The sequence below is a fragment of the Cibotium barometz genome, chromosome 10, assembly GCF_041138505.1.
Source record: "Cibotium barometz isolate CiBa-2024 chromosome 10, ASM4113850v1, whole genome shotgun sequence".
NCBI classification, from domain to species: domain Eukaryota; kingdom Viridiplantae; phylum Streptophyta; class Polypodiopsida; order Cyatheales; family Cibotiaceae; genus Cibotium; species Cibotium barometz.
This window is the reverse complement of record NC_141055.1, coordinates 39,681,769-39,708,580: the sequence shown is the minus strand read 5'-3', so window position 1 is coordinate 39,708,580 and position 26,812 is coordinate 39,681,769. Positions and strand designations below refer to the sequence as shown.

The window sequence follows — 26,812 nt, the reverse complement described above, 5'->3', positions numbered from 1 at the left end:
GGTGCCACATGGACATTCTTCTTGGATAGAGAAGCAACCACCTTGATGGGCCAAGAGCATGTTGTGACCCTAGTCCAGGGACAGGTTGCCAGGGACTGATTTAGGACTTCTCCACTACTTTCTTGCTTGGGATGGAGGTCTATTAGTCTTTTGATGGAGTGTTTCTTGACTAGTAAAAATATTTGCAATAGCACCTGGAGACATTGGGATGACCGAGTGCTGTCCAATTTCTTGTCCAATGGATCCTAACTCCAAGCTCTCCCTTGATGATCCCTCTTCCCTCTTCCCTCTTCCCTCTTCGAGGCAAGTACACAGTATCGGAGGCTTGTTGGTTCTCTTATTTATGTGACTTACACCAGCCCGACATTTCTTACAGTGTTCTTAGCCAGTTTTCTTCCGCTCCTCGACATTCTCATTGGCAGGTCACTTTGAGAGTTCTCTAATACTTATCCGGTACCTTGGACTATGGTCTCTCTTCCAGAGGAGGCAGTGAGCTTGTTGGATACCTTGATGCTAATTGGGCAGGTGATTAGGATACTCAACGATCCACTTCTGACTATTGCTTCGCTCTTGGTTCCGGTCTTATTTCTTGGAGATCCAAGAAGCAGAATACAATTTCATTATCTCCTACTGAGGTTGAGTAACGTGCTTATTTGGATACGTTTGTGAGCTGTTATGGTTGTTCTAGATGTTGAGAAATCTTGATGTACTCTCATATTCTCCAATCCGTTTTCTTACGGACAGCTAGAGTGCGTTGGCGCTAGCTCAAACTTCATCCTTTCACGGCAAGACCAAACATATTGAGGTCTACTTTCACTTCGTTCGTGAGCTGGTCGTCGACGGCATCATTACACTGGAGGATTATCCTTCTTAGGACAACTTTGTTGATCTCTTCACCAAACCTCTTCCTGGAGATACTATTGATGAGCTCCTTACCCATATGGGAGTCGGACCCCGTGTTGGAGCTGAGAAGAGGTGTTGGACATGTCATCTCCAACTCTCCTTTACTCCATTTTTTACCTTTTCTTATCGAGATATTTATTTGATATCATTAGGGATTCTTCCCATATTTTTTCACTATTTTATAGCTTATTGTTAGGCATTTATCTCTTTTTCTAAAGTCGTGTGGCTTTTGCTACTAGCCGACTGCTCACCATGAGATGTATGTAAGCATGACCATTGTGCCTTCATAATTCATTCAATACTTTTCAGTTCTTGGCTCAAGTGTTGGATCTCTCTTGGCTGTCTACAATATTTTGTGTGATCTCTATTTGCTTCCGCTCCATATTGACATATTCTCACACCTTAGTCCCTTTTTCTTGTGTGGTGTAAAAATGTCTTTGATAAAAGCTGTTCACATGGTTGTGCTTTAAGCATATAAACTTGGGATTTCTTTAGGCACTCGTAAGCTCTTGTAAGCTTTGATTTAGGGGGAGCTAATCACCTGATTAGTGGATGTTAACATTTTCTTAGCATTAAACCATGATTGTACTCTTGCATCTCTAAGCTCTCTCTATCAAGCCTTTCTCTCTTGTAAAGAAGCTAGACACTGCCCTCTGAGTCAGAGTCCCCTAGTTAACTGAAGATGATGCAATGGCAGTACTCCTTAAAAGCATGCCAGAGGAGTTTGATAATCTAACTACCATCTTGAAGCATTTACCAGCTCCAAAACTCCACGGGATTATTAGTGCTCTTCACGAGGAAGAGAGAAAGAAGAATGTAAGGTTGGAAAAAGTCGTAAGAAAGAAAGAAGGATGTAAGATCGGAGAAAGTCGTTATTGAAGAAGCTTTTGCTGCAAAGATCAAGTTCAAGGGAACTACAAAAAGATCAAACAATGGCAGACCACCTTGTAGACATTGTGGCAAAACCAATCACCAAGAGAAGGATTGTTTCAGCATTAAATCTTGTGAGATATGTGGAAAGAATAATCATCTGGAGAAAGATTGCTACTTCAAAAAGAACAATGTTGCCAATGTTATGGAAGAAAAGGAACCTACCAAAGAAGAAGTCAACTTTTGTGACTATGATTGGGCTTTTTAGCTCAAGATTTCTTATGTTTCAAGTACTAGTTGTTCTATCTTTTCTTTTATGGTTTGTGACGTAAATTCCTAATTTGTTCCTACCCTTGGGAACCACCTATTGGCATGAGAAACTATGCCATGAGCCTCAGATTTATCCTTGAGCAACGTGTGGCAATCCGGTTAGGGGGGATGTTGGAATCAAGGACTTGCTCATGTCTATGTGTGTAGCCACAGGTCAAAAGTGTGTGAACACTCATTATGAGTGTGAGTGTATCGGTGTGTGAATAGCCTTTTAGGCTTGGATTTGATATTGTGCAATTGGGCAAGAAGCTTCCTTTTTGGAAGACTTGGTTTGAGATTTGATTGAGTCTAAAGATAAGGCTCATAGCCTATAAAAAGTATGTAAGCTTTGAAACAAATTAATTTAATTATTCATTGAGTTCACTTAAAAAGAGTTAGTACAACTCCGCCTGAAGTTTGGCCAAGAATGCATGCTTTTTTTGACCGGTAAGGCTCTGCATTTCACATGCAGAGATCCGTCCTTGTGCCCTCTCTTGGAGGAGATGATGAAGTGTGTTTTTGCAAGAGTTCAAAGATGTGGTTCACGTTGGTGCGAGGCATGCATGTAACAGTTCTTTTAGCTATTTTGATATCTTTGATGGTCAAAAAGATGTAGAGATGATGCCAAGTGGCCCAGGAAGAAGGCAGATTGTAAGATTGTCTGGAAGTCGCGTTGTGCAAAAAAGTTGTTCCTTGTTACTTTATTTTATAAGAACGTGTTTCCTGCATCTTGGTCTACTTTTTACCATTATTAGTATTTCTACAGCTCATGCATAACTTGGCTGCAACTTGTATTTTCCAGTGTGAATCTTGGGTCTACGGATCCAATTCTTTTGATTGGGTGCAAATGCAAGGTATGCCCCATTTAACTGCAGTTTCTTTTGATCAATATATATTCTTGTTGCTTTTTACATTGCTTTGTAAGTTTTAGTTGGAAGATTCGTTTGGTGATTTGTAGGTTTATTGGCCAGATGACAAGGATTGGTACACAGGAGTCATTAGCAATTATGATACTCAGGCCGGAACGCATCATGTAGGTATCCTTTATATGATCTAGCATTGGATTGTAATTTGATTGTTTATCCTTCTTTCTGCCACAATGTACTTTTTTGGGGGGGTTGGGATGATGGCTGCAGCATGGGTCTTGTGCTTGCGTAGTAGTGAATACAAGATGTGATTGCCAGCATGTAGCTGATAGAAGAATGTACACAGGTTGACTATGATGATGGGGACCAGGAAGATCTTTTTCTTGGGAAAGAGCTGGTGAAGCTGTACCTCTCTCGTGAGGAAATGGTAACTCGGAACTTACTTTCCAACTGTGGGATGGAAGAACGGAGGAGGTTGGACTATCAAGAGATGGCCGCCTTAGCTACTGTCTTAGAGGATTTTCAAGAAGAGTTTGGGCATGGCGAGCTTGTTTGGGCAAAGATTAAGGGTACATATGCTGAGCAAACTTTGTTGCTTGTTTTGTTTCATTATTTAGTAGAGTGCGTAACAATGCTTATTGATGCTTGATAGGGAACAAATGGAAGGAATACATGTATTTGTGTGTGCGCGCGCGCGGCGCATGTGAGTTTGTGCACGTACGTATGCACTCGCAGGCATGTATGAACCACAGGTTTGTTGCCAGAGCATGGTACATTTCCCCTTGCTGGTTCTTTTCAGAGTCAAAGGCTTTGCGGAAATCCACAAAACAGCAATACACATGTCTCTTTGAGGACCTCGTCTCCTCTATGATAGCCCGTAAAGTAAAGCTGTGTTCTGACGTGGAGAACTTTCTCCTAAAGTCTAGTATTGCCCCATAGATTTTGGCCATTGTGTGACCAATCATGATAGTCCTGTAGTTACCTGGGTCCGAGGGATCTCCTGCTTTGTGGATGGGGACAATGGTGTTGGTAGTCCAAGAGGGTGGGAAGCCTTCACAGAGTGCTTTGTTAAAAAGACTCGCAAGAATGGGAGCCAATACTAGGTGCCCGTGGGCAAAATGTTCCGCGTGTAGATCCTCATGATTTTTTGCTCTCCCATTATGCAGCTTTTTAAGAGCCCTAGTGACATTGGGAGAATCAAAGAGATAATATGATGTAGGCCTAGGGATGTGTGACATTTGTGGTATAGGCTGGTTTGGCACATCATACAGCTGTCGTGCATAGGCTTCCCAAAGGCTAGGATCTGTGATAGGTGTAGGTGCTCTTTTTTCTTCGAGAATGCGCCAAGCTTCTGAGTTGTCCTCGCTCAAAAAGAGCTGGTATAACTCTTGTTCTCGTCTGGCGAGAAATGCCCGTTTCTTTCGCACGAGTGAATGTACGGAAGATGCGTTGCATCTTATGTGCTGAAATCAGCCCATGTTCCCTCTCGCGTAAGAGGCGAAGCCTGGTGGTTTTGCACTCTTCATCATACCATCCATTATGGGGTTGGGATCCCACTGGCAAACTTGTTGTGGAGCATGTGGTGTAGGGGAAGCTGGCGTGTGATGGAGGAAAGTTGGGATGTGATGGTGGAGATGGGGAGGGATAAGTCGAGAGCTGAAATGTGGTAGGAGAGGTGGTCCTCATAGATGTGGTGAAGATCATGATGGAAATGAATCCGGGTGAAGGTGGTGACAGGGGTTGTGGGTGTGGGTGTGGACGGTACGATGGGGCATATCTGTAATGTTGTAAGATCATAAAAGTGTTGTGCACAAGCGGCAAGCCAACGGTTGTAGATTCTGGGCTGCCTACAAGACTGTCCTGATTGAAGAGTTGGGCAAAGTGCCAAGTCATTGATTTGGCCCTATTGAGAGTGGGCTAGCCTTGTTTAGATTGGACTTTAAGTAAGACATTACCTAATTGCCAGGAGTACCATACACGAGCTTCGATGTGACTGTCAAAGAATTTAGGAAGCCTCACAAGTTTGAAGGTCGAGTACTGAGCTGGCGTGTGGGAGTACTGCACATGGTAAGAAGATGGTGCACTCCTAGGCCTGGAGTTGGATTACAGGGAGTCACAGCCGTATGGCAGTAGTGAAATAACAATTTACCCAGGAGATGGAGACCAAGTGGAAGCAGATCAGGCAGCCATATCTGGCAGTAAATTAAGAAGGGGATGATCTGCAAGGTGCCCCGAGAGGAATCAATCCACCCCCTGATTTCGTTGCAAGCCTCTGAGTGAGGCAGCCACCAAACTCAAAGGTATAGGCTAAGAACAATGTGTGAAGGCAGGTCTTCATACCAATATGAGCTCCCAAGGGGCCCCAATGTCTGTGATGAACTGCCTATTTCTCCCCCAGTGTTCCAGCCTTAACCCAGGTCTGCACCAAGCCTTGACGATACGCCAAAAGAGGAGGAGGAAACATCCAGATACATGCCCCTTGGGAGGTCCAGCCTAAGTGAGGCTCCTACTCCCAACAAACCAGGGATCTTCCAAGGCTAGTCACCTAGAAAAAGACCATGCACAAAAAGTTTTCCAAGTAATGCTTCGCTCTGCATATCAAGGTCAATGATGTCTATGCCACCCTCAAGTGTCCAAGATCCAGAATCATGTGTGCCATCGAATCTTTACCAAAGAGAGTTGCAAATTCGTCTCCTGAGTTGCTGTATACATTAGATTCCTTGTGTCCTCCAAGATGGCGGAGCCTTCTGCTAGTAGCATGGCTCAGATTTGGGTGAGAAGGTCCCTAGGGGTTGACCACCTTGCTGCCATGTTTGGTGAGGTAAATACTTGCCTAGTCATCTTGTTCCCTGCAGTTCATGCATATCTTGGTTGAGTAAAAAGCAACCCACTGTTGCCACATCTACTTGTGAGGCTGAGTACAGGGCAGTCTTTACAGCTACAGTAGATCGTGTATGGTTGAGGAGACTATTGGCTGATCTTCGTGAGTGTCAGCAGACACCCACCACCATTCTCACTGATAGCCAGAGTGCTATGGCCGTGGCACGAAATCCAGTATTTCATGCAGGTACCAAGCACATAGAGATTCATTATCACTGTGTCAGAGAGAGGCTACATGCAAGGGAGATCAGTTTATCTTATTGCCCTACACAGGATAATGTTGCAGATCTATTCACAAAGGCTTTACCTTGAGAAAAGTTTGAAGCTTTCCGCAAAGCTTTGGGCTTACTCTCATACAGAGAGTGATCTGCTACTTTGTACAGGTTCACACTTCCACTACAGGGGGGATTTGTAGGCATATGCTCACTTATGGTAGTGCTATGTGTGAACAGGGCTTAACCAAGGGCACTTTTTCCCATGTGGTTTTTCCCTTGGACATCAAGTGTGAAAGGACACTCTAACATATAATATTTTGTACTTCTATATTATATGGATGTGGCACACATGCAAGGGTTGACTTGCATTTTGTGGATACCACACTTTTGGCCTTTTTCCCATGTGGTTTTTCCCCTTGGACATCAAGTGTGAAAGGACACTCTTAACATATAATATTTTGTACTTCTATATTATATGGATGTGGCACACATGCAAGGGTTGACTTGCATTTTGTGGATACCACACTTTTGGCTCTCTCTCTCTCTCTCTCTCCCTCATTTCTGTGTATGAGCTTCTCTACCCTGCACCTAACCCTAATGTGCACGTTTGTGTGTGTGAGTGTGTGAGTCCAACACCCAACACTTGCTGCCAATCCTCATTGGATAAATCTGGCCCCGAGAAGGCTGCTCCATTTATCAAGGTTGGTGTGACGAGGGTGTCAACCCTTCGTCCTATGCTCCTGGAAATGTGCCTCGAAGCACTGCCGCTCAAGTAAGCTCAAGGTTGCATATCCCCTTGTCACTCTAGCATGTGCTGCGGGAAGCATGGGCCACTGAAAGTGACACCAAGGTAGACATAGGATGAGACAATCTCCACAGGACCCCCTCTAAATGTGAAGCTCAATCTGGATGTGAAGGTGTGGAAAGAATTGAAGACCATTACCTTGTTTTACCAAGGCTAACAGAGAGGTCCCGCTGAGTGCAGAAGTCCTTTAATGCATCCGACTGTCTCGGAATCCCCTTGGCTGAGTCTGAGAGGACGACGATGTCATCTACATAAAGTAGTATGGGGATCGATACGTCTGCCAGTGTGGGACCAACCCCGCCTAATCCGTCGATGAAGCTCGAGATCTCATCCATGTAGACGCCAATAAGAGTGGGTGATAGAGGGCAACCCTGTTTCACCCCAATCGTGCTGGAAATCCCTTGTGATGTACCTCCTGGGGCTCTCACTCATCCGATGACTGACTCATAAAGAGCAATGATGCTCCACATGGGACTCCTATCCCCTGTAGATAGTGTAAGAGACAGGCTCGGGGTACAGTATCAAAAGCTTTGCGGAAATCCACAAAGCAGCGGTAAATCCTTTGATATCGTGCTCTACCCTCCTCGATGATGGCACGAAGGGTGAAGATGTGGTCAAGGGTAGAGTAGCTCCTCTGAAAGCATACTTGTCTCGAGGCTCTACATCCCTGTCTCTCTGCAAATGAACTGAGCTCCGCCTCTACCGCCGATCCATAGAGTTTGGCCAATGTGTAGCCAATCATGACCATCCTGTAATTATTAGGATCAAGTGGATCTCTGGCTTTGAGGATGGGGGTGTTGGTGGACCAAGAGTGGAAATCCTTCACAAAGAGCTCTATTGACATGTAGGCTAGTAGGTGCGCCATAGTATCATCGCCATGCGCGATGTACTTGGCAGTAAGTCTCTCATGATCCTGGGCTCGCCCATTACGTAGTCTACAAATGGCCTTGAGGACCATGCCCTTTGTGAAGGTGGAGATGGTGGGGCGGGGATCTGGTGGTGGGGGTAGGGATGGCTGATGGGGGATATTATAGAGAGAGCGTGCATAGGAGTGCAATGTGTCTGGGGCAGGTGATAGGTGTGGGGAAGCAATGTTCTCGGAGTTTCCTCCAAGCCTCTTTGTAGGCCGGCCCTAAGAAAAGTCAATATATAACTCATCCTCTTGCCAAGCGTAGAACTTTCGTTTCTGGCATTGGGTGAGACGTTGAGAAATCTGTTGCGCTTGGCACTTCGTGATTTGCCCAATCCGTACCTCATGCTTAAGACAGAAGTGTGTGGCTTGGCATTCGTCATGGTTCCAACAGTTCTGGGGCATGGATGCAAGGTGGCTTGGCGGCAAACCACCACGTGCAAATGAAAGTAGTAGTGGCGGATGTGTGGAGTATGGTGGTGAGCTATGATGTGAGAGTGGGTAGGGGGACAGTAGGTTCCACATCATGGAGTTGGCAGTAGATGTGGTTGGAGTAAACAAGGTCAAGCTCATGATTAAAATGTGTAGGCATATGCTCACGTATGGTAGTGCTATGTGTGAATAGGGCTTAACCAAGGGCACTTTTTCCCATGTGGTTTTTCCCCACATGTGTATCTGTATGTATCCCGAGATCTCAAAGAATCCATCCTCGGAGAGTCTCAAGAAGTGATCTTTGTACACACTTCTTACCAATCTCTGACGGAGACACCCATGTCTAGTGTATGTGTAGTCCGAGTAGATCGGAGGAGCATAGAGAGGCTATGGGTGATGATGTTGTCACGCATGACCAGGAGTAAGCGATCTGTACCACATGACATTCTACATGCAGAGTTTGGGGTGGCCCCACTGGTTACAGATGCCCTTTTTCAGACTGTCACTTATATTCAGCATGTATACATGCTTGACAGAGATCGCCTTCCACGACTAGCACTACAGTCCTCTATTCAATTATACGGCGAGAGGGAGAGGGAGAGATTGAGACGAGCTGGACTGCCCTCCTCCTCAGCGACACGTCCACCACCATTATCGACACATGCATGGTACTCTGAGGTAGTCAAGTGGTTTCATGCACATGGCATACAGATGGACCGTCTCCCCCCGTTTCAATATAGCCTAGATTCCCCATACCTTGATCTCTCACGTCAGGAGATCAATCGGATCATTGATCCTTCCCTAGGCCTAGCCCCCAAAGGGCTGCACCATACATAGCCGCTGGTCGTACTAGAGTATCAAAGAGCTAGCACTTAGTGCGGGGTTCTTGGAAATGTGCCTGGAAACACTGTTTCCCCATACGGGCTAGGGAGGCGTGCCCCCTCGCAAGTCGGTCAGTGGCAACTGTGGTCACGCAAAACAAAGGGCCTGTAAAAGAGTGACTCCTAGATACACATACTTCTACACAATCTCTGCTGGGGCATCTCTGTATATGAAAGAAAATCGTGAGGCGACTGCATAAGATGTGTTGAAGACCATAACCTTGGTTTTGCCCAAATTGACCGTAAGGTCTCTCCCTACAAATCTATCCAATGCATTTAAGTGTTTCTGTAAACCCTCGGCTGAATCTGAGATCAAGACAATGTCGTCACCATATAGCAATATGGGCACTACTATCTGAGCCAATGGTGAACCTCTACCTCCGATGTATAGGCCAAAGAGTGTAGGTGAGAGTGGGCGGTCCTACTTAACCCCAATATTGCTATATATATCTCCCGAGGCCCCACCGGGTGCACGTACTCGGCCGAGTATTGCCTCATATAGTGCCATCACACCCCATATCATCTCATGTGAGAACTGGAGCTCCTACAAGCGTCCTATCAGTAAAAGAATAAATTTTTTTATTATGAAAGTGTTACTTTCATAAAAATGGATTTTTATGCATAAAAGAATAATTTTTTATTATGAAAGTGTTACTTTCATCAAAATGGATTTTTATGCATAAAAGAATAATTTTTTTATTATGAAAGTGTTACTTTCATAAAAATGGATTTTTATGTATAAAAGAATAATTTTTTTATTATGAAAGTGTTACTTTCATCAAAATGGATTTTTATGCATAAAAGAATAATTTTTTATTGGTGTAAAGATGCCGAAATGGTTACAGGGGCAAATGGTGTAAAGATGCCAAGAAATTAATCCGCGAGGCACTGAATCTATTAGCCAGGCCAAAATCTTCCTTGTTTTTTCAAAAAAATAATTTTCTCTGACATTTGTCCACCCTCTCATGTCAACAACAATGGAGCGGAGTTTATAGCGCTCAAGGATTGCCAGCGAGAGAAAGCTTGCCAAGTAGCATCTATGATCATGCAGGTAAAGCCCGTTGACTACTACAATTGTATAGACATGCATAAGGTGTACTGTATGCATCAAACAATTCCCACTGGTGGATTGCCTGGTATCATAATCACCAGCCCAATCTGAATCACTGTATGCATAAAGCTGCAAGCTGCCCCCCCTGGGATAGAACAAACCAAGATCCAAGGTACCCTTAAGATAACGGAAATGCGTTTGACTGCTTGCCAATGCTTTGTGCCTGGGCTGTACTTTGTCATCAGAAGAGTCTTCTTTCCTTTTCTCTTTTGTAATCCGCTTCCTACATTCACTGATGTAGTGTCCAGGCTTATGGCAGTAGTGACATTTTTCTTTCTTTTTGGGCTTGTTTGCTTCCCCTTTGTCAGACTTTTCACCACCAAAAGAGGGCTGTCCATGACCAGCCTTGCTAGACTGTTGTCCCCCATGCCTAAAGCTCTTTGCTTTACCCTTATCCTTGGCTGTAAATGCCTTGTCTCCACCACGGTTGCTCGATAAGTTTGCTCTTGTTTTCTCTTCCTGTAAGAGTAAACCCACGAGCTCTTCAAAAGTGACGGGATCACCACCTCCTCTAATTGAGAGGTTGAGACAGGTGTGAGCCCAAGTAGGAAGGCGGTAAAGAATGAAGAGTGTTGGTGACCATCTGCTGTCTGTCTGGGATAACCTCATCAATGTTGAGCAATTGTTCCTGAAATCTTTCACTTTGGTGAGATGATCTGCCATGGAGTCACCCTCATCCATAGAAAGAAGATCCAATTGCCTCTTCAAGTAGGCAACTCTTGCCTTGTTGTGTACATGATACATTGCTTCCAATGTGTCCCATGCAAGCTTCGATGTCTTGCAAGAACGAATGTGCGGAATAATAGTCCTTTTCACTGAAAGGGCTATCAATGACATGGCCTGTGCATCTCTAGAGTCCCATCTCTTCTGCTCTTGTGTAGGAGCAGGTTCTACTTAGGAGCTCTTTGAGCACCTCCCTTGGCTGGCTGTATGGTAAGTGGGCGTGTGTCATCACCACACACGATGCCCCAAAGCCCTTTGGCTACCAGCAAATTACGGATCATGAACCTCTAGAGGGAGTAGTTAGATACATCCAGCTTATCCTCCTGGGTGAGCACACCAAATACATCTGTAGCATTCTGTGCCATGCCAACAAAATATACTTGCAAGCAAACCAAGCACCAATGTGCCCTGCGAGACAACCAAATGTCCTGTGCAAATGTATGCCTGCAAATCAAAGCAAGTGTAAACCTGCACCAAATTGTCCAATTACACACAATGTGTATACATACGCGACAAATCACACCTGTAATGCCCAATTACATGCTCCAATCTGAAAATCCCTAATTTTTATGCACTCCAATCGCTTCAGTGTGTGCATCTAATTGGCCAATTTTCACAAAAGCCCCAATGTGTATACATACGCGACAAATCACAGCTGTAATGCCCAATTACATGCTCCAATCTGAAAATCCCCAATTTTTATGCACTCCAATCGCTTCAGTGTGCATCTAATTGGCCAATTTTCACAAAAGCCCCAATTTTTTGCAACTGAAAGAGGCTCAATTTGCGGATTTTGACCTCAATTTTGAAAACCCCCAAATTGCAATTTTCAATTTTGGCTCAAATTGAGGAATCCCCCAATTTGCCTGAATCCTGTACCACCTGCAAACTTTCAAATCTTCCTCGCAAACCCCCAAAATTTGTCGAATCTGAAGCGGAGTGCCTGCAAAGCTTATTTTGTTTACTTTGTTTAATTTTTCTGTTTGCTAAAACAAAAGTACCTGCATGTGTGGGCAGTGCTGATGCACAGTCGGGAAGAGGCCTGGGCGTTGGAGGGAGTTGTTGCAGCTGGAGACTCAACGATGAAAAACACACGGAGCTGCAGACGGGGACACGTTATAGGCAGCCAGGCGAGGCGTGCAGAGGGCGAATAGCAGACGGAGGCAGCGCTGGGCAAGTGTCGTGCCACTGGGAGTTTGAGGGGGAGGGAGCCGTCGGAGGTGCACCAGAGAGGCGAATGTCAGGCAGGCGGTGGCGAGCGCTGGGCGCGAACAACGGACGGAGGCACAGGGCGAGCGTGCAGGTCGGCGCAGGTTCGCGAGGGCCTGGAGTCGTCGGCGCAGGACGGACGGCGGCCTCGTGCGGAGGCCGGAGCAGGAACGGTGACGGTCGGGACGGAGCAGAGAGGGCGGCCTGAACAGAGGAGCGACGGGTACGCACGGGAGTCTACGGCCGGAACGGAGGGTCAATGTCGGACGCCAGGCGCTTCTGGCCTGCACTATTGCAGCCGGCTGGAGAGGGCGGTGCCACCTGTGAGCTGGGCGGTGGTGCTGGGCTCCCCACTAGTGCCGCTGGTTTGTGGTGGCCGGATGGTGGAGCGTCGACGGAATCGATGGACGGAAGCAGGCAGTCCCGCGACGGACGGAATGGCAGTTTTCGACGGAATTTCGGCGACGGAATTCCACAGTCAGCGGCTGTTTTTCTTGGGGCAGAAATCCACAGGCAGCTCCTAGCTCCGAGCTCTGATACCAATTGTTGGGTGTTGGACTCACACACTCACACACACAAACCTGCACATTAGGGTTAGGTGCAGGGTAGGGAAGCTCATACATAGAAATGAGGGAGAGAGGGAGAGAGAGAGCCAAAAGTGTGGTATCCACAGAATGCAAGTCAACCCTTGCATGTGTGCCACATCCATATAATATAGAAGTACAAAATATTATATGTTAGAGTGTCCTTTCACACTTGATGTCCAAGGGGAAAAACCACATGGGAAAAAGTTAAGCCCTGTTCACACATAGCACTACCATAAGTGAGCATATGCCCACAGCAAGTTGAGAGGTCCCAGGTCATGATGTTCTCCTGTATGATTTGCAGCAAACCATCAATCCCACACCAAATTATCCAGACAGAGTTTGTTGCAGCCTCGATAGTAGTGGATGCACTCTTCCAGACAGTCACATACCTCTTGTATCAGTCACATGGATCCCCATAGGTACCTGAGACAACTAGCACTGGAGGGCCAATCTGGAGTATGGTATGCCTTAGTTTCCACTTGGTTCTCAGTATATGGGCTCCGCATGGACGGCCTACCTCCCCTTCGGTACAATTTGGACTCCCCTTTTCTCTGGCTCTCTCATGAGGATACCAACCGGGTTATCCAATTAGATCTTCTCAGCCTCTACAACCATTGCACATGGATCACACCTCCGGAGCTCCCTAAGAAGATGGACTTCTACAGAGATCACTTCCTCACGCTCATTGAGGATGGCTTCGTCCTGTAATCGGGGTACTTGAGTGTTCACATGTCCCATGCCATGCGGATTGCAATTGGCCAGATACGGGTTTCATCCCACTGCCTCAGAGTGGAGATAGGTAGAGTGAGTGCGTCTTCAGAGCTAGGAAGCTCATACGGAGACCCAGAGGAGAGGATTTGCTGATTATGCCACACAGAGGTTGAGATGGAGGAGCATTGCATATGCCGCTGGCCAGTATACTATGAGATTTGGGGAGGTTTCATTGATTGTTTCGTGAGGGATTTGGTCCACTCTCTAGGATCATTGACTTCTTGGACTAGTGTTGCCTAGGCCTCTTCCTGCTTGAGCTCTGCAGACACAGAGACACCTTCTTGAGAGAGCTTTGGCCCCAGCCACCCCGCTCGCTCCCTTGCTAGCCAACCATCACGAGTTTCTTTTGGACCCAGGAGGTGGAGGACATTGATATAGTGGATCTTGTGAACCCTTCTCGAGCTGTTTCGGACCCACATCGCTCGAGAGGAGTTACCTTGGACCGGGCTTCCGCATTCCAGTGTGCCCAACGCCCCCGGCCCCTTGGATGTCGGCCACGATCCCCTTATCTGCTCCAGATCTAGGACACGCTCCACTGGCCATGGATAGTATTGTATCACTTTGGTCTCATAGGGCCATTGGGTCTAGTAGACGCTTAATATATCTTTTTTTCCTTCTCTCTCTCTCTCTCTCTCTCTCTCTCTCTCTCTCTCTCTCTCTTCAGCATATAGAGATGCATCTTGCCTTAGCACTCCATCCACATCCCCACCCCCCCTTATATTGTTTGTATATGGGCTCCACCGATCCACGATGATTCACAGTTGTATCTAGACACATGCACACTTTTTCTTTTCTTTCTTTTCTTCCGATGACCGGAAGAACACAGTTGTATTATTTTTTGTCTCATAGGCCGACTTTGGCCTCTCGTAGACGTTAATATATCTTTCTTTCTTTCTTTCTTTCTCCCCATGCGTCGCAGAGCCAAACAAAGTACATGGACCATATATGTCACATAAGGCCCCATGATCCTTGGGATCCCACTATACCGATGAGGTAGGTTGCCATATTTTTTGCACAAACTGAGAGTCCAAGACCTCCTCCAAAGATGCGGATGGGTAGCTTGAGGCCTCGGAAACCTATACCTTATTTTGTTAGGAAATCGCTCATGACCTTCGCCATGAACAAGAAGAGGATAGGGGTCAAGAAGAGGATAGGGGTCAGAGGGCAGCGCTGATATGAAACAAGCATGATCTCTTGCCCTATGTCCCTTGAATGAGTAAGTGGATGTGGGTGGAGGAGTATAGAGCGGCGGCGGATGCTCCCCACACCAATGAGATGAAATTTGCAAATGGACCACAGTCCCCTCGGGCCTCAAGGAAAACCCTAGGCAACTTCTTCATAGTCCTTACTCCTTCTCGATGTCCAATAAGAGAATAGCCAAGTCTTGTTCACGAGCTCATGTCATTAGTGTTACCTTCCAGAAGGTGAAAGTGTTATCTAGAACGCTTTTATCCTGGATGAAACTTATCTTGTTGCCATGGATCATAGTGGGAATTAAAGGTTGTAGGACTTGATCGATGGACTTGGCAGCATTTTGTATGTAGTACCAAACACAATGATGGGGTGCCATTGCCTAACCTTTAAACAATCTCCCTTCTCCTTGGAGAAGGTCCTCTGCGAGGCGCTTTGGAAGGACACCCATGGTCATGACCTTTTTAAAGGTTTGGCCTTCAAGAGCTCCCACTGCTACTGGAAGAAAGAGACTAAGAGGCCATCCTTGCTTGAGCATTCCTTGCAAGGTGGTGTGAAATGAGGGCTATGGTGTATCGTGGTTCTCCATGGTTGCAAGAAGAAGAAATAAAGAAAATTAACGTCTTCAAAAGACCACTCGGGTCTATGAGACAAAAAGGTGTTACAAAGTATCCAAGTGTTACATTGATCCTGGTAAAACCGAAAAATAAAACACTGGAAAAAGACTACTAGCTACAAATACAAGTAGCATCCTCAAGAATACATCATCAGGAATACAACAGCACAATGACCCAAGGTCCCAGGAACATCAAGCTAGGGTGGCTAGTGGAGAGGTCTCATCATCATCCTCAGGAATTGTGTAAAGGGCATCAATGTCCACATGACTGTGTGGGCATCTTTGTATCGCCAGAGCATCTCCTAGACTTGGAGCTGATGGGCGGAGCGCCTATGCGGCCCTGTAGGTCTTGGGCGCCTAGCTCGCTCCATTTGAACCGCCTGGTCTATGGGTACCCCGGGGAAACGGAGAGGCTCTTGTGTGCACTGTCTGACTCGTCTGAGAGGTGGGAGGTCCTAGGTGGGTTCCTCTCTCAGGAAATGGCGAGAGGCTTCCTGGATGTGGGAGAAAAAGCTCGTGATCTGAGATTGCGAGGTATTTGTGCCCGGACACTATTGGCGTGATCCAAGTAGCTGGTCCCTGTGTCTAAGCAACTCCAGAAAGTAGAGCCCATGACAACGCTGATCCGGATAGTCAATGACTCTGGATAATGGCCCAAAACCCTCTCTGAATAGACAATGGAATCTCCCACGTATCTCCTAATACACCAGGCATATGCAAACATAGTGCTCCTCAGTCTCCACCTCCACTACATCATCAAGTTGTGACATGCTTTGTTGGAAAGATGGTGTTGTGGGGGGGAATTTCTCTAAGTATCTACAGTGAAGGGTTGTAAGGGAGGGAGGGAGGCAGCCTATTATTAGCCCTTTAGTGTAGTGTACGATGCCCATGACACATCACATATATCTATAGAATTGTCAGCTGCATCTATGCTCCATTTGCATATTAAGCATTCGAGATTCTTTGAGTATTCCATGTAACCCACTGCAATTACATGTATCATCAGAAGCTCGTGATACTACTTTAGGATGCTCAAGAAGTAGACGGTCATTGGAAAGCCAACAATAGAGGCAAACGGATTAGAGTTGGTGTCAAATCCCCACGGATCCCCTCGTGATCGATCTTGGTCCTGACTCGAATCCTGCAAACAAAACAAACAAACAAACAAGGGGGGGTGCAGGCCTGACTCACCTCCCAACCATGACAGCCGTGGGCAAGCCCACAGTCTTGGTTGTCCCCACCGAGCCACGAGCTGAGCGAACTAGGATGACGTACCGACCAATCTCCTCCTCGCGACGTCCCATACCGCCACGAAGCTGCCCTCGCGGGCCTTGAGACTGCTGCCGGCCTCGGCTGCGTAAAGCAGGTGCACGTTTGCACTAGATCCAGGCTCCAAGACCATAGAGCTCTCACAAACTCGCGAGACTCTCTATATCACAATAACTAACCTTGGCCACCCTTTTATAGGCTCTTGGCCGGTCATCGGGCGTCCACACTTGGGCGCCCGCCCGTCCATACTTGGGTGCCCGCCCGTTAGTATATCCCTAACTCAGCTCGTCAATCAGCCTGCCTAGTTCCAAGCTTCCCCAAGCCTCCAAACTAGTCTTGCGTGCGTATAGCACACGGTAGATACACACTGTGCACATGCCATACTCCCCTTCCTCTAAGAGCTCACTCCTGAGCTCACTAAAAAGCCAGGGTAATCTCTCTGAAGAGTAGTCAATGTCTCCCATGTAGCGTCCTCCTCAACACGATCCTTCCACTTGATCTTGTATTCCGTGATAAGCGTATTACGCAATCTTCTTTCACGAAATCCAAGAATCTTTTCAGGTTCTTGCGGAACAAATGTCATGTCCTCGACATCTATAATTTCTTGAGGAGTAACTAACTGACCTGCTCCACCCAGTACTTCCTTAAGTCTACTGACATGAAATACAGGATGAACTTTCACATGAGAAGGCAAATCCAATTCATATGTAACTGAACCAATCCGTCGTGTAACACGAAATGGTCCACAGTATCTAGGGGATAATTTCGGAGATCTACCTGTCCGTAAAGTCTTGTAATCTTTCGGAACTCTCTGGGTAATTGATGTCTATTAGAATAAAACCTGTCTCGGTCTTGAGCACTTCTAATAGATTCCTTCGCAACTTGTAACATTTCCTGCATGTCTTGCAAAAAATTTCGTGCTGCATCATGCTGAAGTCCTGAGAATTCTACTATAACAGGTTATCTAGGTTGAAAACCATACATAAGCATGAAAGGACTAAACCCTGTATTGGTATGCTTAGTACTGTTATATGCAAATTCTAACATAGGAAGATAATCCTCCCATGAACTCTGTCTTTTGGATACATATGCTCGAAGCATATCCTCCAAAATCTGATTCACTCTTTCAGTCTGGCCATCAGATTGAGAATGATCTGAGGAACTCAAATTCAAAGTTGTTTCCAACTTCTCAAAAACAAGTTTTCAAAAATCACTCGTAAACTTAGAGTCTCTATCACTGACTATGTCCTGCGGTAACCCGTACAGTCTAAACAATTGCTCAATAAATTCCCGTGCTAATTGCGTAGCTGTAATAGTCTTCCGAGTCGGTAAAAATCTAGCCATTTTTGTCAAGCGATCTACCACAATCCAAATAGAATCGTGGCCTTGATGTGTTCTTGGCAATTCGGTAATAAAATCCATGGAAATACTTTCCCATTTATTACCTGGGATTTGCAAAGGATGCAACAACCCAACATGTCTAAAGCGTTCAGCTTTATTTGCCTGACAAATTTGACACTTGAGAACATAATCTTCTACATACCCTTTCATCTTTGGCGTGTGTTTCACTAATGATAACGTCATGTGTACCCCAGGGTGTCCAGCAGAAGGGGCGTCGTGACACTCCTTAAGAATCTCGGACCTAATGTCTGGGATCTGTGGTACACAAATTTTGTCATTACGGAATAGCAAACCATTCCGAATCATCCATTGGCCTCCTGCAGCCTGAATGGTAGACTGCTCAGTCATCGAGTCTTGGTCAATCAATGAGCTCCCGTCCTGGATCTTCTGCCAAAATGGACCAAAATAACTATCAGTCTTGCAAAGCCCTCTCAATGACTGAAATAAGTCAGTAGAAATCTTGGTGAACGACAAAGTATTCACCTCTCGAATTCGACTAAGCGCATTTGCAATACTATTCATGGACCCTTTCCGATAACGGATCTCAAAATCAAAATCTTGCATTAACTCTGCCCAACGAGCTTTCCTGCCTCTCAAATCATCCGCATCACACACATACTTGATTGACTGATGATCAGTCAATACCACAAACTTGGAGCCATATAAATAATGTCTCCAAACCTTGAGAGCATGAATCATAGCATAAAGCTCCTTCTCAAGGGTTGGCCAACGAGATTGAGTGTCATCTAGCTTTTTACTTTCAAAAGCAACCGGTCTACTATCTTGAAATAAAGCAGCCCCGATAGCATAGTCACTGGCATCAGTTTCAAGAACATAAGGTCGACTAGGATCGGGTAGTGCTAAGATAGGTGCTTCCTTGACTTTATCTTTCAAAAGTTTGAAGGCCATATCCAAATCGTTATTCCAAGTGATAGGCTGATTTGACTTACGTCCACGACCTTTCAATAAGTCGGTCAACGATAGTGTGAGGTGAGAGTAATCCCGTACAGATTTCCGAAGAAAAATAACAAAACCGAGAAAAGAACGAAGTTGTTTCACTGTTCGCGGTATAGGCTAGTCCAGAATCTTTTGAACTTGGTCATAGTCAGTGATCTTGTGTCCCAAGTAAATGATTTCTGTCATAAAGAACTCACATTTACTTAACTTAGCATATAGTCGATTCTGTCTTAAAATAGATAAGTCAATCATGAGGTGTCTGACATGATCCTCAAGAGTATGGCTATATATAAAAATATCATCCAGAAACACCACCACAAATTTTCCCAAATGTTCACGAAAAAGATCGTTCATCATTAGCTGGAAAGTGGCTGGAGCATTGGTTAACCTAAAAGGTAATACGAGAAACTCGTAATGGCCATACCTAGTCCGAAAGGCGGTTCTTTAGACATGCCTTTCATGACTACGTATCTGGTGATAGCCAGTACGTAAATCTATCTTCGTGAAATATTTCGCTCCTGCTAACCGGTCAATCAGGTCATCTAATCTAGGGAGAGGATAACGGTTCTTAATGGTCAGCTTGTTCAATCTCTTGTAATCTATACACATTCTCCAGGTATTGTGCTTCTTTCTCCTAAGCAACACAGGTGCACCCCAAGGTGATTTACTTGGATGAATCTGGCCCATCCTCAAATAATCTTCGAGTTGTTTAGCCAACTCATCTTCCTCAGCTTGGCTCATCCTATAAGGTGGAATACTGAAAGGATGAGCACCAGGGATCAAGTCAATACAATGATCTACTGCCCGTTCAGGTGGTAAACCCGATGGCAGTTCCTTAGGAAATACGTCTTGAAACGAATCAAGTTTCTTCTGTAATTCTTTGCTTTCAAACACGCTTAATTCATTCACATCCATGGAAGGGATGAGAAAGGAAGAAAGTGGAATCAATACACAATGGAAAGCGGTATACAAAGAAGAATTCATTATATTTCCAAAATCAATTGTATTTACAAGAGGTACCTGAGAGGGATGAATACAATCACCTAAAATACTATACTTGGTGTCCCTATGCTGAAAAGAAAAAATACGACTAGACCAATCTATCTGGACTCCAAGAGTCTTAAACCACTCAATCCCTAATAACAAGTCTACATTTTCTAGATACATTACATAGCATTCCAGAGTATCTTTGTAGTCCTGAATCTGGATTGGGAGCATCTTCACCTTGCGATCAAACTTGCCTTCCCACAGGTAGGCGTACCTCATAGGTATGGTCGCTGAGTGTCGTATCAAGACTCAATTTCTGCACAAGTTTGTAGTTAACAAAGTTATGCGAACTGTCGAACTGGAATTCTTCGAAGGTTGGTCCGAAGACTTTCCTTCTGTCGTGTTAGCCATAGGTGCGGAGAACTTTCTTTTATGCTTGTTCCCCTGCTCGGTAACTGGTTTTGACTTGGAAGAGACCATCGTATTATCATAGATATGAGCTGAATGAATGGCCTCGTCCAATGTTTTACATTTGTTATTTTTAACTTGTAATCGGTACGAGTCTGGTAAACCAGCTATGAAAAGGGGTGTGGGATCCATCTTTGTAGCTTTCATCTGCAAGTCACGAAACTTTTGGAGGTAGACCTCATAAGTGAGGTGCTGCGAGGTCATGGTCAAAGCTGAAAACCGGGCAACCACATCATAATCATCTCTTTCTTGAGGAATTCTTTTTTGAAGACGTTTTCGAATTGTGCCCAAGTCGTCGGCTTAGGGTTGAGTTCCTTCCACCAAAGCAAAGCTTTGTCGGACAGGAAACCTGCTGCTAACTGGATCTTCTTTCCATCATCATATGGATGAAACTGAAAGTGAACTTGCCACTTATGTAGCCACGTGTCCACGATCTCCTTGGTGCGCTGCTTTTGCTCGCTCCCGAACGGTTCCGGAGTAATGTTGGGGCCTAAAGAAGAGGCCAAGGTATCCATTCCCGAGAAAGTAGAGAGGGTAGCGGTCAATAGAGCACTATGCCATTTGGCAGAGTATACTTGTGGAGAAAGCATCCAAACAGAGTTGGCACGAAGCTCACTCATTAACCTACCAATGATGAGTCAACTTAAGAACCCTAGAAGCTGAAGAATTCTATGAACTACTCCACAACTGCAATTATGTGCAATCAAGGCTACAACACCCCTGAAACCTAGTGGGTGTGGCATGCAAAGCCTCAAACGATGTCAACAGGTGACACTTCAATCCTGATGACAAAATGGGTGTGGCAATCAAAGTCACAACACCTAGATAAGCCACTTGGAAGACGTCAAAAAATGGTAATTACACAAGAACCTGTTCCTAAAAAGGAATCATAATTATGAGTCTTAGGTTCACAACTCTCTGAATTGACTATAGAAGAGGTGCTGAGATTACCTAGAGAGTAGGAGTCAAGTGAAAGATTGGAGCAACAATACGAGAGGATGAATTCTATTGGTGACAGGAATTCTATCGATTCTGACATCCAAACCCTATCTTGGTTAGTACTCTAATCAATTAACATAATACCGTACTAATGATTTAAAAAATTACTAAAACTTGATAATTCTTATACAGTTTCGAGGAACCAGTAGAGTAAACTTTCGACGCTACTCGGGTGATGAACAATCCAACAAAACTAGCTGATCCAGAGGATAGGAGAAAAGCAAAATGCTATGCAGAAAACATCACAACTTGGAATCAACGGATTAGAACATGCTTTAGAAAAGCCTGTGACTTCGCAGCTGCAGATAGATACACGAGAACCTGCTCCCAAAAACGGAGTGGTACTACAAGAACCTATCTGTGAGGGGCTCAAAACTAGGCAAACCAATGGAGTTGCACAAAAACCTTTTGTCAAAAATCAAAGCAACCTGCCAACATGAGGAGTGGCTGAGAAGTGTCTAACTTCAGGCTGCATCAAACTCAATCCGAATGTATCTATTGCTGAGGAATTAGGTGTCAATGATCCAACCGAGCTTGCCCATTAACACAGCTTGCCTGAGATTTTTAACACGTCCACGTGCAGGTTTGCTACTGGATAAGTGTGGTAGCCTCGAGAGATGCCCTCACACCTATTATCAGGAGAAGCTCACGATACTCCTTTAAGAGGGCTCATGAAGAAGTGTTACGTACCTAGTGCTAATCCTCGAGATTAGTGGCCTAATCCGGGAGGGTTCGAGGAGCCCTGGGACTAGGAGGAAGCATGCTAATACGGGTGGCTAAGGTTATTATTAGCTATTTATAACATCATGATTATTTATAGCAGCAGTGGGCACTATATAAGTGAAGCATGGGTTATTATTGTCATAACCTCTCTCACTATTGGTTAGAGTTCAACCAAGACTCCGGCTATGCATGTGGAAAAAGCATAGATCGGCATGCTTAAGGACTGGCATGGATATGTAGGAGTCAAACTTTAGTCCTTGGCTTGGGGGGTTGTAGTCTACACCCTTAATCACTCGTGTATTGTGTTTAGGAGATCCATGGGGTTGTAACAAGAAGAAAACCATTGGAAAGCTGACAATAGAGCAAATGGGTCAGAGTTGGGTGTGAAGCCATGGTGCCATCTGGCAAAGTATGCTTGGGCATTGTGTAGTGCGATGGGGTTCAGCTGCAAAGCTCCATCTCCGAGAGTGGTCATGTCAAATTAAATCCAACCGTATTTATTGTTGAGGAACTAGATGGGAGATCCAGCCTTGCTGGCGGATTAACCCGGCTTGCATAAGATCTTGGGGGTGTGCTTGGGCTGGTCTGCTACCTCTGAACCTGCACAAAAGAGTGGTAGCCTCCAAAGAGGCAATGGAAGACGACAGGAGCGGGAGGTCCGCTTCAGGAAATGGCCAAAAGAGGGCAACCTGGATCAGTGAAGATTGAGCGGGAGAGGGTGGCGCAGAAGGGTGAGGGTGTGGCAGGACAAAAGGCAAGGCGGGCTGCAGGAACTAAGGGGACAAGGGCAGGTGCAAGATAAACAAGAAACAAGGAAAAGGGGAAAGGGAAAAAAGGGAGGGGGGGGGGGGAGATGTGCACAGGCTAGGGGATGGGGCAGGCAGGGGTGCACACAAGATGGAGGGGAGAAGGAGCAGCAAGGAGCACGATTGAGGGAGTGGGTTCATTGGGCTCCTATGCGGGGAACTTCAGCTCTCTCGTAGCAAATATCTGGTTACGTTTTGTGATGTGGTGCTTCTATGGATAAGAATATAAATTATGTGAGTGATGATTGTTGGTTTTCGTTATAAACAATTTCTGAATCATTTCTGATGTCTACATGGTTTTTTCTTAAGGTCATCCGATGTGGCCTGCTTTTGTAATGGATGAGGAGCATGCAGATGCATGTGGACTGGATGCACCGATTCGTGAAAGCACCCTTGCAGTGCAATTTTTCGGCAGCTATGACTATGCCAGGTGAGGAGAGCTACAATACAGTTTCTTACTGATTCCAAATGATGTCAGCCGATTTGCGTTGGTCAGCCTAGGACATGGATGATGAGGTTGATGGTTTATTTGAAGGATGTCAGATGATTTGCATTGTTAAGCCTAGGTGAGCTTGATGGTTTATCTGAACAGTATTGTTGGCTAAGTTTGGGCATTACTCTTCTTATGCATTGTTACCATATGAGCAGATTTGTTGGCCTCTGGTAGGGAGATTACATATGTGAGGGCGGGGAATGAGAGCCTCAGTATGGGTTTTTAGTGCCAAGTGATCCCATTGTGCCTCCAAATGCAAAGGAAATTTTCTTCTTCCTCCTGCATAGCTGGGGAGGTGTGCCCAACTACCACAGAGGGTCTAGATGGCTCTGCCTATATGGTGTGGACAGAGAAGTTCTCTATTTTCTAGTTCTATTGCATATTTAATATTTTAATGATGTAGAGACAGGTTCATAAACTGTGTTTAGACAGAGCCACATTCCAAAGTCAATCAAGGCCTGGAGATCACCAACACCTTCTTCTCTATGAGTTTTGGTGAAACCTCTTATTATTAATCACCCTTGCAATGGAGGCAGAAATTGAAGGGTCAGAGGCAAAAAGCAGGGGGGACTGTAGGCGGGTGACTGCCCATGCGTTTTTTTGGGGGTGTGGGGTTGGACCAGCGGGGGCAAGTGGATGGAGGGTGTAGGTTCAATGGGGAGGGAAGATGGCTGTAGTTCCATTTCATGTCTTTGTGAAGCCAAGTAATTTTTGTCATACACTTCCACGTATGAAATGCAGGATAAGCACAAAGCAAGTGCTGTCTTTCTCGGAGGGTCTATTCCGCAAGGTGTACTCAAAATGCAAGAAAGTGACCTTTGATCAAGGGCTTAAAGAGGCAGAAAGGTAAGAATTCTCACAAGATTTAGTGTGGGATCAATGCCTTTTGCGTTGTCTGAAAAGGAAAGCATGGTTCTAACATGGTTTTCACCAGGTACCTGAAAGAGGGGAAACTCCCGGATATCATGTCAAAGCTGCAGGATGAAATTTTTGACTATACTCAAAATGCCACGCGTATGGAAATGAGTGAAGAAGATGAAGATTTTATGGGTGACGAGCGAACCCACAAAACAAAAAAGAGTGTGCAAAGCCTTTTCACTTGCCCTATTAAGCTAGGGGACCTTCAGGTGCTAAGCTTAGGCAAAATTGTGAGAGACTCTGAACATTTCCATAATGAGCATCAGATTTGGACTGAGGGGTATACTGCAGTTCGTAAGTTCCCTTCAATCAAAGGTAGGTCACACATCGTCTCAATGCTGCTGGTTTTGTCTACTGTGCTGACTCATTCTTAGGCTGAGGAATATTATTAAAAAAAACTCCTTCTGCAGATCCTGAAAGATTCGCGGACTATAAAATGGAGGTAATTAAGGATCCCTTTGATAGGACCAGGCCACTCTTCCGTGTAACTTCAGATGATGGAGAGCTGGTAAGGTGCTGATGTTTTTTCCTTTTTTGTTTGTTAACTTTTTTGAAACTGTGGGGTAAATATATCTAAATTTATTTTTTTCTTTTCAAAATTGGGTATGCAGGTGGAAGGATCCACTCCATCCATGTGCTGGAGAAAGATTTACCAAAAGCTGGACAAAGTCAAGGACAAGTGTGGAGCAGCGGGCTTGCAACCTGAAAAGAAGCGACACCAAGTCAACCCGGGGGACTTGATGTTTGGGTTTATCAACCCACAGATATCAAAGCTCATACAGGCATGTGCTTTATGTTTATTATTATTATTCCCTGCCTGTGAAAAGGAAACCTTCCTCCTGGGTAGGTGATATTACCTTTCAATCTCCTACAACATATGACGTGTCAAACGTGAACCTCTTGCAAAGTTATTCCCGTGCAGGATATATGCTTACACCTTGTGTCATATGCCAATGCAGGCCTTACCTCATGCAAGGGTATGCTTCAAGTTCACAGGATGGTTTGATAAAAAAGCCACAGATTACTTGGAACAACTACTACCAGCTGGCTATAAGCCCGTGGAAGTAGACTGGAAGCATGCTGATAGATGCAGTGTATGTGATCTTGATGAGGTAAGGTCTCTCTTACAACAAGGTGATGAATGCAGCCCTTTCAGGTGGAGAAACAACACTTATTTGCAGGACACTGAATGGGTTATGGTGTGCAGGAATACACGAACAATTTGTTTCTGCAATGTGACAGGTGTCGAATACTGGTGAGCCTGTTGTTTATGCCTGTGTTGGCCATGCAAATCGTTCATAGGACTTTTGAAAGATTAACTTAAAAGTCAAGATTTGTGTTTTTCAGGTACATATGCACTGCTATGGAGAATCCGAACCACCAAATGGGCATCTATGGCTATGTCAACTGTGCCGCCCAGAAGCTCCAGCAAAGAATCCACTTTGCTGCCTTTGTCCAGTTCAAGGTTTGTAAGATGTAGATTAGCTGTGCTGGTTTAATGTTTGTTCTGTTTAGTGACAACTCATCTTAATCACAGTTATTGTTGTGTGTTTATGTATATGTAAGAGTGTGTGTGCGTGTGTGCACATGAACTCATCTTAATCACAGTTATTGTTGTGTGTTTATGTATATGTAAGAGTGTGTGTGCGTGTGTGCACATGAACTCATTTTTACACCTCCTTGTTCATGACGCAGGAGGAGCGATGAAAAGGACACTGGATGGACGCTGGGCTCACCTCACTTGTGCCATGTGGATTCCGGGTATCCTTCATCATTCATTTGGGTTCTCAAAGATATCTCATTAGTAGCATTTTTTAAAATAAAGATATCCAAAATTTTCAAATTGCAGAGACCTGCTTTGTTGACGTTAAACACATGGAGCCTATTGATGGGCTAAAATCAATCAATAAGGTATAAGATCTTCTTGTAATGATGTTCTAGTTTTAAAGTGCTTACTAATGCATGTGCATGTGTGCTATACAGTTGTATCATGAAGTTGTGTGTGCATGCATCGACTCGATAAAGTCTATGTATCCATCTTACGGAGAGAGTCTTGACTATCAACCTGTCTATGTGTGCATGTGTGCACTCATTATGCTATGTAGTAGTGTCATAGAGTCCTATGTGCATGCATCACCTGTATAATGTCTTTGTATTCATCTTATGGAGAGTCTTGCCTCTCAACCTGTTTGTGTGCACGCTTATTAGTTGTACTATGAGGAGGGGGGGGGTGGGGGGTGGGGGATGTGTGTGTTTTGGGCATCAACTTGATAAGATCTATGTGGGGAGAACTTTCTCTAAGCCTTTTATGATTTTGCAGGAAAGATGGAAACTTACTTGCAGTATCTGCAAGGTACCATATGGAGTCTGTATCCAGGTACGTTAAGGTACCCTATGGAGTCTGTATCCAGGTATTTTCAAAGGGGTTAAATTCTGTTTGATTGTTTTATAAAGTGGGCGTTTCACTGTCTTTCTGCCACTTGTTTAGCCACATCACTGACGTTTTCTTATT

The 26,812-nt window shown here is 45.0% G+C and overlaps 1 protein-coding gene across 5 annotated transcripts in view; it reads left to right on the top strand.

Annotated features, from left to right (window-relative positions):
- LOC147634889 (histone-lysine N-methyltransferase TRX1-like) overlaps window positions 1-26,812 on the top strand; it is a 93,961-nt gene that overhangs the window by 25,006 nt on the left and 42,143 nt on the right. For all 5 annotated transcript variants that reach the window (XM_086804115.1, XM_086804118.1, XM_086804117.1 and 2 more), the window contains exons 2-15: window positions 2,885-2,936; window positions 3,041-3,115; window positions 3,295-3,517; window positions 23,199-23,319; window positions 24,124-24,228; window positions 24,317-24,615; window positions 24,711-24,808; window positions 24,912-25,082; window positions 25,260-25,412; window positions 25,508-25,555; window positions 25,648-25,765; window positions 25,996-26,061; window positions 26,150-26,211; window positions 26,621-26,677. In XM_086804115.1, coding sequence (XP_086660241.1) covers window positions 2,885-2,936; window positions 3,041-3,115; window positions 3,295-3,517; window positions 23,199-23,319; window positions 24,124-24,228; window positions 24,317-24,615; window positions 24,711-24,808; window positions 24,912-25,082; window positions 25,260-25,412; window positions 25,508-25,555; window positions 25,648-25,765; window positions 25,996-26,061; window positions 26,150-26,211; window positions 26,621-26,677 — 1,648 coding nt within the window. The remainder of the gene's footprint in view (window positions 1-2,884; window positions 2,937-3,040; window positions 3,116-3,294; window positions 3,518-23,198; window positions 23,320-24,123; window positions 24,229-24,316; window positions 24,616-24,710; window positions 24,809-24,911; window positions 25,083-25,259; window positions 25,413-25,507; window positions 25,556-25,647; window positions 25,766-25,995; window positions 26,062-26,149; window positions 26,212-26,620; window positions 26,678-26,812) is intronic.